The 15,394-nt window shown below is 35.5% G+C and overlaps 2 protein-coding genes across 2 annotated transcripts in view; one reads left to right on the top strand and one right to left on the bottom strand.

The window, feature by feature from the left end:
• LOC134250344 (polyribonucleotide nucleotidyltransferase 1, mitochondrial-like) overlaps nt 1-4,544 on the top strand; it is a 40,289-nt gene extending 35,745 nt beyond the window's left edge. The window contains exons 23-25 of the mRNA XM_062732707.1: nt 3,487-3,542; nt 3,894-3,972; nt 4,209-4,544. Of these exons, the coding sequence (XP_062588691.1) occupies nt 3,487-3,542; nt 3,894-3,972; nt 4,209-4,349 (276 nt within the window). The 3' untranslated portion in view covers nt 4,350-4,544. The remainder of the gene's footprint in view (nt 1-3,486; nt 3,543-3,893; nt 3,973-4,208) is intronic.
• A 1,975-nt stretch (nt 4,545-6,519) lies between these two features.
• LOC134250345 (uncharacterized) lies at nt 6,520-14,780 on the bottom strand. The gene is made up of 8 exons (XM_062732708.1): nt 14,735-14,780; nt 13,526-14,158; nt 13,157-13,429; nt 8,483-8,569; nt 8,108-8,362; nt 7,489-7,813; nt 6,895-7,341; nt 6,520-6,592 (listed from the first exon to the last, which is right to left on the bottom strand). The coding sequence occupies exons 1-8, from the start codon at nt 14,778-14,780 to the stop codon at nt 6,520-6,522; spliced, it is 2,139 nt and encodes a 712-aa protein (XP_062588692.1).
• Nucleotides 14,781-15,394: the final 614 nt, after the last annotated feature.

Genomic DNA, 15,394 nt, shown 5'->3' with positions numbered 1-15,394 from the left:
AAATCATGACCCCGGTGGGTAGGGCGCGGCCACAATAGGGAATCCAAGATTACATAGAAATATATAGAACAAATCTTTAAAAATCTTCTTCTCAAGAACCACTGGGCCAGGAAAGCTTAAACTTATGTGGAATCATCTTTGGGTAGTGTAGATATTAAATTGTTAAAATCATGACCCCCTGGGGTAGGGCGGGGCCACAATTGGGAATCCAAGTTTTACATAGAAATATAAAACAAATCTTTAAAAATCTTCTTCTCGAGAACCACTGGGCCAGGAAAGCTGAAACTTATGTGGAAGCATCCTTGAGTAGTGTAGATATTAAATTGTTAAAATCATGACCCCCGGGGGTAGGGCGGGGCCACAATAGGGAATCCAAGTTTTACATAGAAATATATAGAACAAATCTTTAAAAATCTTCTTCTCAAGAACAACTGGGCCAGGAAAGCTTAAACTTATGTGGAAGCATCCTTGGGTAGTGTAGATATAAAATCGTTAAAATCATGACCCCCGGGGGTAGGGCGGGGCCACAATAGGGAATCCAAGTTTTACATAGAAATATATAGAACAAATCTTTAAAAATCTTCTTCTCAAGAACTACGTGGCCAGGAAAGCTGAAACTTTTGTGGAAGCATCCTTGGGTAGTGTAGATATTAAATTGTTGATATCATGACCCCCTGGGATAGGGCATGGCTACAATAGGGAATGCAAGTTTTACATAGAAATATATAGAACAAATCTTTAAAAATATTCTTCTGAAGAACTACTGGGCCAGGAAAACTGAAACTTATATGGAAGCATCCTTGGGTAGTGTAGATATTAAATTGTTAAAATCATGACCCCGGGGGTAGGACGGGGCCACAATAGGGAATCCAAGTTTTACATAGAAATGTATAGAACAAATCTTTAAAAATCTTCTTCTCAAGAACCACTAGGCCAGAAAAGCTGAAACTTATGTGGAAGCATCCTTGGGTAGTGTAGATATAAAATTGTTAAAATCATGACCCCCGGGGGTAGGTCGGGGCCACAATAGGGAATCCCAAGTTTTACATAGAAATATATAGAACAAATCTTTAAAAATCTTCTTCTCAAGAACCACTGGGCCAGGAAAGCTGAAACTTATGTGGAATCATCTTTGGGAAGTGTAGATATTAAATTGTTAAAATCATGACCCCCGGGGGTAGGGGGGGCCACAATAGGGAATCCCAAGTTTTACATAGAAATATATAGATCAAATCTTTAAAAATCTTCTTCTCAAGAACCACTGGGCCAGGAAAGTTGAAACTTATGTGGAAGCATCCTTGCATAGTGTAGATATTAAATTGTTAAAATCATGACCCCCTGTGGTAGGGGGGGGGGCACAATTGGGAATCCAAGTTTTACATAGAAATATATAGAACAAATCTTTAAAAATCTTCTTCTCAAGAACCACTGGGCCAGGAAAGCTGAATCTTATGTGGAATCATCTTTGGGTAGTGTAGATATTAAATTGTTAAAATCATGACCCCGGGGGTAGGACGGGGCCACAATAGGGAATCCAAGTTTTACATAGAAATATATAGAACAAATCTTTAAAAATCTTCTTCTCAAGAACCACTGGGCCAGGAAAGATGAAACTTATGTGGAATCATCTTTGGGTAGTGTAGATATTAAATTGTTAAAATCATGACCCCCGGGGGTAGGGGGGGGGGCCACAATAGGGAATCCAAGTTTTACATAGAAATATATAGAACAAATCTTTAAAAATCTTCTTCTCAAGAACCACTGGGCCAGGAAAGCTGAAACTTATGTGAAAGCATCTTTGGGTAGTGTAGATATTAAATTGTTAAAATCATGACCCCCGGGGGTAGGGCGGGGCCACAATAGGGAATCCAAGTTTTACATAGAAATATATAGAACAAATCTTTAAAAATCTTCTTCTCAAGAACCACTGGGCCAGGAAAGCTGAAACTTATGTGGAATCATCTTTGGGTAGTGTAGATATTAAATTGTTAAAATCATGACCCCCGGGGGTAGGGGGGGGCCACAATAGGGAATCCCAAGTTTTACATAGAAATATATAGATCAAATCTTTAAAAATCTTCTTCTCAAGAACCACTGGGCCAGGAAAGTTGAAACTTATGTGGAAGCATCCTTGCGTAGTGTAGATATTAAATTGTTAAAATCATGACCCCCTGGGGTAAGGGGGGGGGGGCACAATTGGGAATCCAAGTTTTACATAGAAATATATAGAACAAATCTTTAAAAATCTTCTTCTCAAGAACCACTGGGCCAGGAAAGCTGAATCTTATGTGGAATCATCTTTGGGTAGTGTAGATATTAAATTGTTAAAATCATGACCCCGGGGGTAGGACGGGGCCACAATAGGGAATCCAAGTTTTACATAGAAATATATAGAACAAATCTTTAAAAATCTTCTTCTCAAGAACCACTAGGCCAGAAAAGCTGAAACTTATGTGGAATCATTCTTGGGTAGTGTAGATATAAAATTGTTAAAATCATGACCCCCGGGGGTAGGGCGGGGCCACAATAGGGAATCTCAAGTTTTACATAGAAATATATAGAACAAATCTTTAAAAATCTTCTTCTCAAGAACCACTGGGCCAGGAAAGATGAAACTTATGTGGAATCATCTTTGGGTAGTGTAGATATTAAATTGTTAAAATCATGACCCCCGGGGGTAGGGCGGGGCCACATTATAGGGAATCCAAGTTTTACATAGAAATATATAGAACAAATCTTTAAAAATCTTCTTCTCAAGAACCACTGGGCCAGGAAAGCTGAAACTTATGTGGAAGCATCTTTGGGTAGTGTAAATATTAAATTGTTAAAATCATGACCCCCGGGGGTAGGGCGGGGCCACAATAGGGAATCCAAGTTTTACATAGAAATATATAGAACAAATCTTTAAAAATCTTCTTCTCAAGAACCACTGGGCCAGGAAAGTTGAAACTTATGTGGAAGCATCCTTGGGTAGTGTAGATATTAAATTGTTAAAATCATGACCCCCGGGGGTAGGGCGGGGCCACAATTGTGAATCTAAGTTTTACATAGAAATATATAGAACAAATCTTTAAAAAACTTCTTCTCAAGAACCACTGGAACAGGAAAGCTGAAACTTATGTGGAAGCATCCTTGGGTAGTGTAGATATTAAATTGTTAAAATCATGACCCCCGGGGGTAAGGCGGGACCACAATAGGGAATCCAAATTTTTACATAGAAATATATGTATATATAACAAATCTTTAAAAATCTTCCTCTCAAGAACCACTGGGCCAGGAAAGCTTAAACTTATGTGGAAGCATCCTTGGGTAGTGTAGATTCTGAAGTTTTTAAATAAAAAAGGGAAGGGGTTGTTAGGCATGATTGGTATAGCAAGAGGGGGAATCTGGTAAAGATCTGCATCACCCAAGTTACTCAGGTGAGCGATGTGGCCCATGGGCCTCTTGTTGTAATCCTGCTCTAGCAAGTGTACCTTTGTGTTTTAGGCTGCTCCTAATCTGGTGTTTGGTGCTATATATACAGTGAAGATATTAGAAGTAAAGTATGTACCTGTCAATTTTGTGTGTTATCTTTTCTAACAAGTTTTGAGATAAAAAGTCTCCTCCCTTCAGTTTTAATCAATTACCAATTTTTTTTACTTGATTTATTAAGGATGTGCAGCCATTTGTAATTTTTGAGATACCCTGTAATGTAATGATTAAGGACCTGTTGCAAAGTTGACTTTGACGTACCCTGTATTATTAATGTATCATTTATCACATGATTAAATTTATTTAAAGTCTGTTTTTTAAGCTAAAATTTTTAACAGTAAAATTTGTAATTTAAGCTGTAAGCTAAAAATGTTTCACTTTGCACAGAACTGTGTCTATATTGAATGCTTTTGGTTTTCCAGGGTAGCCGGTGCTATGGTAGAAATCCATCCCAGCATGGAGCCAGTTTTCATACACAGAAAACAACTGGACATCAGAATGGTGAGGTTTAAATTCCTTATGACTTCGTTCTGGAATTTCACAGGGATATAAACCAGAATGAAATATATATAAGGGAACACATATGCACATTTTAATATTTTAGCCTCTTTTTCTGTATCCTTTTACTTGGGAATGAGGTGCTGTAAAAAAAAAAAGATGTGCTACTTGTATTTTATTGAATTGCATATATGTATTTAAATAAAAATCACATTTTGATTGAATGATTTCTTGTACAGGTTCAGGATGCCACAGTTTTGGGATTCAAGCCCGGAGATGAGATTCAAGTGAAATATTTTGGGAATGATCCTGTGAGCGGTGGGATCAGACTGTCACGGAGGGTCCTTCTCTCCCCCGCATTACCAGCATTCAAGTCCTGACCCCGGCACTATTTTAGTTTTAATATATGACTACTAATTGTAATTATAAAGATTGGTCCTCCAAGAACAGAGTGAAAGATGGGGGATAGATAGAGAATTTCTCAAAGGAAATGGTTTGCGATAATCTGCTATCTTAATCATGCAAACTTAAAGGACCTACAGTGTACTGCTGATCTGGAGGGAGTCAGGATTGAGTATTGCAAAAAAGAGGGATATTTTGAATTGTTTTTACTAACGGTTTGTTTACTTACAAATCTAAAGGACAATAAATTCTATATATATTTCATCAAGGAAAACTTTCTTATTGTCATTTATGTGCCAAAGAAGTAACAAAAAATTCCAAGTGTTGGAAAAGATTATTCATTAAAACGGACATTATTATTCATTGTGTGAAAAACTTACCTTTTTCTGACACGTAGTACATGTTTACAACAATCAAAATGAAAAAAAAAAAACTTATCTACTGAATTGGCTTCTTATCAAGAAATATATAAATGATATGAAGTCTTTTAATGACACTTTCTGAAATATTTCCCAAAGTGACTGATTTACATGTATGTTGGCTTAAATTAATGTTAACTCTTGAATGTGTAAAAAAATTTTTCATTGAAAAAAATGTGAATATGATTTTCTTGACAAATCTGAGTGTAATTTCATTATTTTTTAAAAAAAAAAATGATTTTGTCATTTTCTGTCAAATTACAATGTAAAATCTCAATTAGACTGTATATAATTTAAATGTTCACTGTACTCTGATCATGTAATACATGTATTATTTTTCTGGGTCAACTTCAGGAATAAAAAATGGTGTCTCCAAATGGATTAATTTTCTATGATAGAAAATATCAACAGAAATAAAACTGATTTGTTAAAATAAAAATGAAATCCTGTTTAATCTTTATTTTTTTATATTTGAAATATGAATAACATCCAAGAAGCTTGGTACCCCATGTCAAATAACTGTCATGTCATATAACAGTCATGTCATATACCGGTAACAATCTAATTAAAATTAGATGTCAGATCCGTTTGCATACTCGCTACACTGATATCTAACAACACCCTATTGAGGATCACGTCAGAGGTCAAATTTGGAACAGCTCTAGACTTATTCGCTTCAACAATATACGATCATTTTGCAGAAGACAATTTGATTGGTTGAAAGAAATTGACCTCTGATGTGACCCTCAATGGGGTATTGTTAGATATAAGTGTAGTGAGTATGCGAGCAGATCTAACATCTAATTTTAATTAGATTGGTCATATAACAGTCGTATTATATACAGTGGAACTTCAGATATCTGGATGCCAGATATCTGGATGCTTCAGTATCCGGGCGATTTTTCATCTGAATGGAATTTTCTAAAGTTATATTGTTTTGTTAAACTGGTAATTCAGGTATCCAGACACTTCACATATCTGGACAAATTGACTAGGAACTAAAGGGTCTGAATAAATGAGGCTCCACTGTACAGAGTAAAGATTAGACAGTGGACAAGCTGATATGATGGAAGAGCAAGGGCCACTTTGGGCCATTTTAAGCCCAGTAAATTTCTCAAACATTGAGCGCATAGTTTTAGTTGACAACAAAATAAACATAACTTGAACCCTTGTCAGGTCAAGTCCAAAGACTATTTCTACCTACGTAGGTATTAATAGCTACCTAGGTATTTAAAACTACCCAAAGTAGCTATTTTTACCTACTTTCTGCTTTACTTGCATTTTGTGGCCAAATTAAATGCAGGAACGGCGCAACATGGTGGGCACAAAATTTCTTCATACAGTCACACCGATGATGAATATGACAAAAATTTGGCCAAAAAAAAGATTGCTTCGTATATGATCAATTTTGCATAGAAACTAATGTAAAATTGCCGATTCAGGAAGTAATCATTTTTTGGCCAAAATTTTGTCGAATTCATCAGTAGTGTGACCGTATAAAAAAATATGGTATTCACCATGTTGCGCCGTTTGGTCTTTTGGTCGCAAAATGCAGAAATTATATAAAGTAGGTAAAAATAGCTACTTTTGGTAGCTTTAAATACCTAGGTAGCTATTAATAGCGACGTAGGTAGAAATACTCTTTGGACTGGACCTGCTTGTTGACTGAATCTCTTCAAAAAGTGATGTAATTTTCTTGTTAGTCATGAATTGCTTCATTATTATCTTATCATTTTTTTTTGGATTGAGGGGTGTGATCATATATTAATTCTCTGTTGAAGGATCTCAAATGCATTTTTCTTCTACAAAATTCAGAACATTATAACTTTACACAACACAATCAGTTTTTCAATACCTGGACTTATTAGAGGAATCTTTGATATAAAAACTCAAAGCGCTAGATCTCTACTTTATATTGAGTCTGAGAATTGGACATAGCGTCAGTGAATAAATTTGTTTATATACAGGGCCAATTTAAGCATAAAGAGAACCTAGCTTTTCGAGGAGGAAATATTTTTTATTATTAAAAAAGTAATTCAATCTTGACTTTCACTGCAGATATTTGATTTTCTTCACGTGTTTGTTTTTTCTTTGAGCAACAAACAAATTGTCATTTGTATCTGTACACAGTCCCCAGGATGAACTGAGTCCACAATCTATGTAATAGAGGAACTGTCCATCCTGGTCTATGATGTGGACACAGTCATTGCTATAATCAGCTGTAAGGATGTGACTCCGACTGTCTGTGGTGATTCCCTGTGGATTGAATGGTTTGTTCTTAGGAGCAGGAGTATGTCCAGTGTACCTGAATCTCAGTTTTCCGGCCCGATTGATCACCACTACTGCTCCAGCTCTTTCATCAGACACACAGATATCCTGATTCCTGTTCTCTGTTATGTATCTTAGAATATAAGAAGTAGATTGAAAGAGAGGTTTACCTTTGTCGTCATACTGAATGCTTTGTTTCTCTGTGAAGACAGAGTAACGGACAACTTTTGTTTCTTTGCTATCTTCACTGTCCATGATAACCAGGAGGTCACCAGAGGAGGTACTACAAACACCTTTAGGTCTCCAGTTCTGTAGTCTGATCACCTCCTCTATCTTTTCATTCTTCACAATGTTCACAGTTCTATCTTCAAAATCAGTATAAACAAGATCACTTGTTGTCACTGCTATGTTAGTTGGTATGTTCCCTGACTTGGTTGTGATTGACTTGAGTAGTGATCCCTGATTGATGCTGAAGAGTTTCATGGTGTTGTCATCTCCACTTGTCCAGATTTCTTCATCACTCAGACAGGCCACATTCAAAGGCTTTTTATACCCAGTGTCTATGGTGGTGACAGTCACTGGTTCATCAAGCAGCTGTTTGACTGGAGGAGAGGATCCAGCTTCTGGTGATTTCTGTGTTGTCTTCATGCTGTAGCCATGTCTATCTGATGTAAGAGAACTTAATGATAGAACTCCAAACAGTTTACCGAGTTCTCCCCCTTGTTTTTTTCCTGGGATGAATTTGGGTAAAGTTGCTATAATTTTGTGTGGAAGGTTTCTGTATGTGTGTACATTGGATTTGACCCTTAATAGATTTGACAAGTCATTAGTGTCTTGAGCAATTTCAACTGAATTCATTTCATCCTTAATATCAGAAATGTTCTTGTTTATTTCATTCAGATGTTTCTGTAGAGTTTGTAACTGTGTGTTTTTCATCTCATCAACTTCAGCTTTAAGTTTCTTGACAAGTTTGTCAATTTCTCTGTGCCAGTCCTCTCCGTGTTTTGTTATGGCTGTTGACAGATCTCCAGATTCTTTTTCTAACTGACTCATTCTGTTTTGTACATCAGAGGCAATGTCCTGGTAGGTGGGATAAATTGTCTCATTTAATTCAGTCTGTTCTTTCATGAATTTATTCTTTCTTTCATCCACAACTTTCAAGATTTCTGATACCTTATGACCAAGATGTTGATCAGATGCAATACACTTAAGACAGACAGGAATGTCACATTGATTACAGTACATTTTACATCGTTCTTTGACATGAGTTTTACATTCAGGATAGAGGGGAGTGGATTTTCTATCTTTGAAGTCCACAATTTTATGAGGTTTTGAGAGATCAGCAGAAAAGTGTTCTCCCACACAGGCCTTACACAGGTTGACAAGACATGTATCACAGTGCAGCTGTACCACAGCGGTCTCACACAGGTCACATCGCATCACGTCCTGGGCACTGGTACGGGGGTCCATGATTACACCTACAAGTCCAGGGCTTGAAAACGGCACCAACTCTGTGATAGAAAAGGAGAAAATGCATGAATGCTTTTTGAATCAAACCTAGGACCCCTGCTTTACTAGTCAAATGTTCTGCTGACTTAGCTACATAGACTGGCTCAAACCATTACATTAAATCTGGTTATTTTTTAACAGTACATTAATAAAAACAAGACCTTTTTTATTCAATTTCTCACCAGAGGAGGGCATGGTGTGCAAGCAGGATTTTAGAATTCAGAATAATACAATAGTATCAAAGATTAGAAATTACCTGATATTAAACAGTAATGGCTGCCAGATTATGACTAAAATTTATGACATATGACTTACCTGTGTTATCTACCTGTCATGTATTTATACTTCTGTTGTGGGGATTTAAATTTTATCAATTGTGGCTTACTGAATACCTTTTAATGTGTTATGATAATGGAGATAATAAAAATCAATATTAAATTTATTATGAAAGACTAAAATTCATACCCTAACCTTATACCCCAAAAAGAATGCCTACATGTATAACGAGGTTGGATCCTAATATTTAAAGTCTTTAACTTTTTCTATCAATTCGTATAATTATATGTTTGGTTTCCACATATATAGCTAAATATGGGGGTCAGATTTTGGCGCTACAGTACATTCAGTATGACCCTTTGCACTGAAATTTGTCACATCGACGACGTTTTCAACTAAGTCATGGGACAAACTAAAATATTTTTCATTTAAAAAAAAAAACTTTAAAATTGTGACTAAAAAATTCTTATATTGTTTTGCAAAATCAATTACTCGACCCTTTTCATTTCAGTTTTCTGGCATTGAAAAGAAGTGCAAACGATAGTATTTTTCTCCCGCCTACCATCAAGTCAATTTTCAAAATTTTATATATTCGAATGAATTTCGGTATATTATATATATATAGATTTTTATATGGATTTCAAAAAACATTACTTATTTGGGAAAACAACGAGAGATAACTCTAAAAAGTTTGGTAAAACTCGTGTTTTTTCACTGGATAAATCAATGGAAAACGAAAAATATTTTTACACACCCTCTGTGAAGAACTAATTCCTTTTTACGGGTAATATCGACTGTCATTTCACAAAATCATACTAAAGCTTTTTGTGTTTCAAGGGAGGGGGGGGGGCATATGTTTGCTGACAAAAAACAACAAAATGCTTATTTTCCAACTATTTGGAGAAGCTTTACAACTAAAACATTGTATTTTACTTGTATATGTGTTCATGCTTAATTTGATATGCATGATATACTAGTATTTAAAAAAAAATAAGAAACATTTATTCATTTTAAATACTATTTTAAAAATATGGTGAGGATTAATAGCCCGATTTCAGTGGGAAATATCGTCTAACCCAACCCCCCCCCCCCCCCCGCCCTTATTTCAAGGGCTGGAATTAGGGATACTAGTTGTCTACTATTTAGCAATGGTATAAAAATGATTAATCAAGTACCATTGAACTGTTCTTTGTATTAAACACTGATTTTATGGCCAAATTGTCATCAATATTGAATTAGATGGTTATGAAATATAGGCAGGAATTTAGAGTTAGCGTACGTAGTTCTTTAACAAGTGTGGAAATTATTTAAAAGTCTTAATTAAACTTTTGCTAAATTTAAGCAGATGATCAAAGTTGTCTTATATATTCAGAAAATGTTGGGATTTAAGCCTGGAGATGAGATTCAAGTGAAATACTTTGGGAATGATCCCGTGAGTGGTGGGATCAGACTGTCACGGAGGGTCCTTCTCTCCCCCGCATTACCAGCATTCAAGTCCTGACCCCTGCACTATTTTAGTTTTAATATATGACTACTAATTGGTCTTGGTCTTCCAAGAACAGAAAGAACGAGAGGGGATAGAATGAATATTTCTCAATGGAAATGTTTGAAGATTTGCTCATCTTGGATATATAATCTTAAAGGACCTACAGTGTACTGTTCATCTTGAGGGAGTTAGTATTGAGTATGCAAGAGGAGGAACGTTTGAATTGTTTTACCTGATGCTGTTTGTTTCATTTAAAATCTAAAGGACAACAAAGTCTATACAAAGTGATTTTACACATATACATATCATATCATATACATATCTTCAAGAAAAACTTCATTTCCGACTGCCATTAATGTGCCAAGGAGGTGAAAAAAATTCCAGCAGTGTTTGAGAAGATTTTTCGCTAGAAAGAACACAAGTCTAAAATATGTGAAAAACAGACTTTTTTCGGACACTCTGTACACTACTTACCCATGATTTCTTTGTTTACAATTAACAATTAAAATGGGAAAAACATAAGTAAAGCACTGAATTAGCTTCTTATTAAGATAAGTTTGAAATACATAAATTATGATAAAAAGACTTCTAATCGCATATACAGTTAACTGAAATAGTTTAACGTGACTGTTTTATGTGTGCTTAAAGCCCGAGATAATAAGCACCGCCCTCAGATTTACCTGGTCTGTATCCCCCTGTCAATCAAATAAATTAAGGTCCATTATTGGGTACTTGAAATTGATTGACATTTAGCTACTAGTCCCTGTGTATATCTCATCACCTTGTTTGACACGCGTGGCCACCATCAAATTAACTTTCGATCTTCTGATGTTTACCACTAAATTACCATCGAAATAAGGGAGCCATTTCGATGCAAACAATTTCAGCTTGATTATAATTAATTAATTATAATTATCTGTATTACAAACATGTCATTAAAAAAAAATGTTTTTCTCATTGTACTTCAATAAAATATATCAAGATTGTGTAAATTTTTACCAATGAAAATTGAATTGGTGAATGAAATCTTGTTTTCACTAGTAAAAATTAAGAACGATTCTTGTTATGAGACGCGGCGAAAAATTACGATGAAAATAAAGGAGAAAATAAACTGGTAACAATTTTGCATGTAATGGATAACTAAGGATGAAAACAAAAAATCTGTTAAAAACAACTTCGCCTGGTCAAGTATTAATTAGTATAAAGAGTTTCTTTCTTTTCTTTTCCTTTTTATAACCGAGCACTTCTTGCTTTGTAGGTTTGTTTTCTCCAATCAAGGTCACAGGTGTTAAAAATAGTTTTGAAAGAAATACAAATGTTTGCATTGTTTTTAATATTTTGTTTAAAGTTTTTTAATTATAATCTAAATTTACTTAAAATACACACATACTTGAATGTAATTTTAACTTTACAAAACCATCGTTATCGCGAATTTTTTTTACAATAGGATGCAGAATGTACATTTGCTAAAAATAGGAACACGCGACTTTTTATACAAACGGCAAGTAACTGTTACTATTTGACCGTGATCGTAGCTCTAATTGTTACTAAATTATGAATAGTTTATAAGATTTTGAAAGGGACAGACAAGGATGAGTATTTTACTTTTAAAAATATACCTGTATTTCTTTTACAACGAACTGAAGTCGTTGCAGCTGTGACGTACAACATACCGTAGTATTTACAAAAGTCGGCCTGCCAGATTTCTGCTTGTTTTATATTAGATATGAGTCTGAAATTACGGAATTTTACAATTATCATTAATTACTATTAATATTTTTTTATTTACTATGTCGAATTCTACTAAATTATGATGAACAGTAGGCCATCAAGCTGTACAGGTAATACCCATGGACTTCCTGTGTATACTGTTTGTGTATAGGGATAAGCGCTTCCCACGGTCTGCACGACCATCAATGCCTCAGGGTGCCACGCATGTAAAATTTAGTCCCTCCCCTTACCTGAGAAAACCGTACGGTTAAAAATCTCGGCCTTTAAATTAATATTAACTCTTTGATTTGTTTTTTTTTTCATTAAAAAAATAGAATATGATTTTTCATGGCAAATCATCAAATGTAATTTTATTTTTCTTTGAAAAATTTAGTATGATATTTTATGTCTTGGAATGTAGAATTTCAGAATTTCATTTAGCCTGCATTATTATGTAACTGTCAGGTGCGTAACCAGACTTAAGACAGCCCCTGCCCCCTTCCTACCTGGGCGTCCACATCAAAAGTACCCTGGCTATGCCTCTGACTGTTCACTGTACTATGATGTTATTTTCTTGCTAGTCAATGTATTGTTACGTCATGAATTCTTTCATTATTTACATATTTTAATATTTTTAATATTTAATGTACAGCACGTCACCTGCCAATCCAAAATTTAAAAATATATTATGAAAGATCTGCTTGTCTAGATAAAGAATAATAAAAAAAAATATTGGGGGGGTTGGAGGGGTGTGCTCATATATACTAATTCTCTGTTTAAGGATCTCAAATGGATTTTTTCTGCAAAACTCAAGAAGAGTACAGCTTCACACAATCTGTTTTTCAGTACCTGTGCTCTTTAGAGGAATCTTTGATATAAAAACTGAAAGCACTAAATCTCTCCTTTATATTGAGTCTGAGAATTGGACATAGTGTGTTAGTGAATAAATTTGTTTATCTACATGGCCAAATTAAGGATAAAGTGAACCTAGCTCTTTAAGGAGGAAGAATGTTTTAATATTATATACATCTATGCAATCATGACTTTCACTGCAGATATTTTATTTTCGTCACTTGTTTATATTGAGCAACAAACAAATTGTCATTTGTATCTGTACCCAGTCCCCAGGGATAACTCAGTTCACAGTCTATGTAACGGAGGAACTGTCCTTCCGGGTCTATGATGTGGACACACTTATTGTTATTATCAGCTGTAAGGATGTGACTCTGACTGTCTGTGGTGATTCCATGTAGTCTCACTGGTCTGAATGGTCGGTTCTTTGGAGCAGGAGTATGTCCAGTGTACTTGAATCTCAGTTTCCCGGCCTGATTGACCACCACTACTGCTCCAGCTCCACAGTCAGACACACAGATATCCTGGTTCTTGTTCTCTGTAATGTATCTTAGAATACGATAACTAGGTGAATAGAGACGTTTACCTTTATCATCAAACTGAATGGTTTGTTTCTCTTTGGAGCCAGAGTAACGGACAACTTTTGTTGGTTTGTTTTCATCACTGCCCATGATAACCAGGAGGTCACCAGTTGATGTACTACAGAAACCTTCAGGTCTCCATGAGTTCTGTATTCTGATTACCTCCTCTATCTTCTCATTCTTCACAATGTTCACAGTTCTGTCATTGTGATCAGTATAAACTAGATCTCCACTTTTTGTCACTACTATGTCCTCTGGTCTTTTCCCTGACTTGGTTGTGATTGACTTGAGCAGTGATCCCTGACTGATGTTGTAGAGTTGCATGGTGTTGTCATGTCCACTTGTCCAGATTTCTTCATTACTCAGACAGGCCACATTGTAAAGCTGTCCATACCCAGTATTTATGTTGGTGACAATCACTGGTTCATCAAGCAGCTGTTTCACTTGAGGAGAGGATCCAGCTTCTGGTGATTTCTGTGTTGTCTTCATGCTGTAGCCATGTTTATCTAATGTTAAAGAACTTGATGATAAGGCTCCAAAAAGTTTACTAAGTTCCCCTTGTATTTTTCCTGGAATAAATTTGGGTAAAGCTGCTAAAATTTTGTCCGGAAGATTTCTGTATGTGTGTAGGTTGGATGTGACACTTAATAGCTTTGACAAGTCATTAGTGTCTATAGCTATTTTAACTGAATTAATTTCATCATTGATATAAGTAATGATCTTGTTTATTTCATCCAGATGTTTCTGTAGAGTTTGTAACTGTGTGTTCTTCATCTCATCAACTTCAGCTTTAAGTTTCTTGACAAGTTTGTCAATTTCTCTGTGCCAATCCTCTCCATGTTTTGTTATAGCTGTTGAGAGATCTCCATATTCCTTTTCTAACTGACTCATTCTGTTTTGTACATCAGAGGCAATGTCCTGGTAGGTAGGATAAATTGTCTTATTTAATTCAGATTGTTCTTTCATGAATTTATTCTTTTTTCCATCCACAACTTTCAAGATTTCTGATACTTTATGACCTAGATGTTGACCAGATGCAATACACTTATGGCAGACAGGAATGTCACACTGATCACAGTGCATTTTACATCGTTCTTTATCATGAGTTACACATACTGGGTAGAGCGGAGTGGATTTTCTGTCCTTGAAATCAACAATTTTATGAGGTTTTGAGAGATCAGCAGAAGCATGTTCTCCAACACACGCCTTACACAGGTTGACAAGACATGTATCACAGTGCATCTGTACCACAGCGGTCTCACACAGGTCACATCGCATCACGTCCTGGGCACTGGTACGGGGATCCATGATTAAGACCTACTAGTCCAGGGCTCGTCAACGGCACCAAATCTGTGACAGGAAAGGAGAAAATGTATGACTAAACTGGAAATCAAACCTAGGACCCCTGCTTCACTAGTCAAATGCGTTACTTACTTAGCTACCGAGGCTGGCCCAATTTAAACCATTACATATTATGTAAAATCTGATTATTTCAACTGTACATCAACACTGATCAATAAAACATGATCTTTTTTTCAATCTCTCGCTAGAGGAGGGGATGCTATGCAAGCTGGATTGTAGAATACAGAATTATACAATTATTTAAATTATAAGTCAATTTCAAAGATAAGACATTACCTGATGTAAAACAGTAATGGCTGCCATCTCTCTCTTATCGGAATTCAGGTCACATGACTTACCTGTGTTATCTACCTGTCAGGTATTTATACTTCCTGGTCTATAGTGGGTATTTAAATTTTATCTAAATTATGGTTTACTACATACTTTGAATGTTTTATGATAATGGAGAACATAAAAATCAATATGAAATTCATTATAAGTGATTAACATTCATACCCTAACCTTATATCCCAAAACAATACTCTATAACGAGGTTGGATCCTAATATTAAAAGTCAACTT

The sequence above is a fragment of the Saccostrea cucullata genome, unplaced genomic scaffold (assembly GCF_032062105.1).
Source record: "Saccostrea cucullata isolate Sc308-1 unplaced genomic scaffold, CSIRO_AGI_Scuc_v1 ctg5192, whole genome shotgun sequence".
NCBI lineage: Eukaryota > Metazoa > Mollusca > Bivalvia > Ostreida > Ostreidae > Saccostrea > Saccostrea cuccullata.
This window is presented reverse-complemented; position numbering and strand designations above follow the sequence as displayed.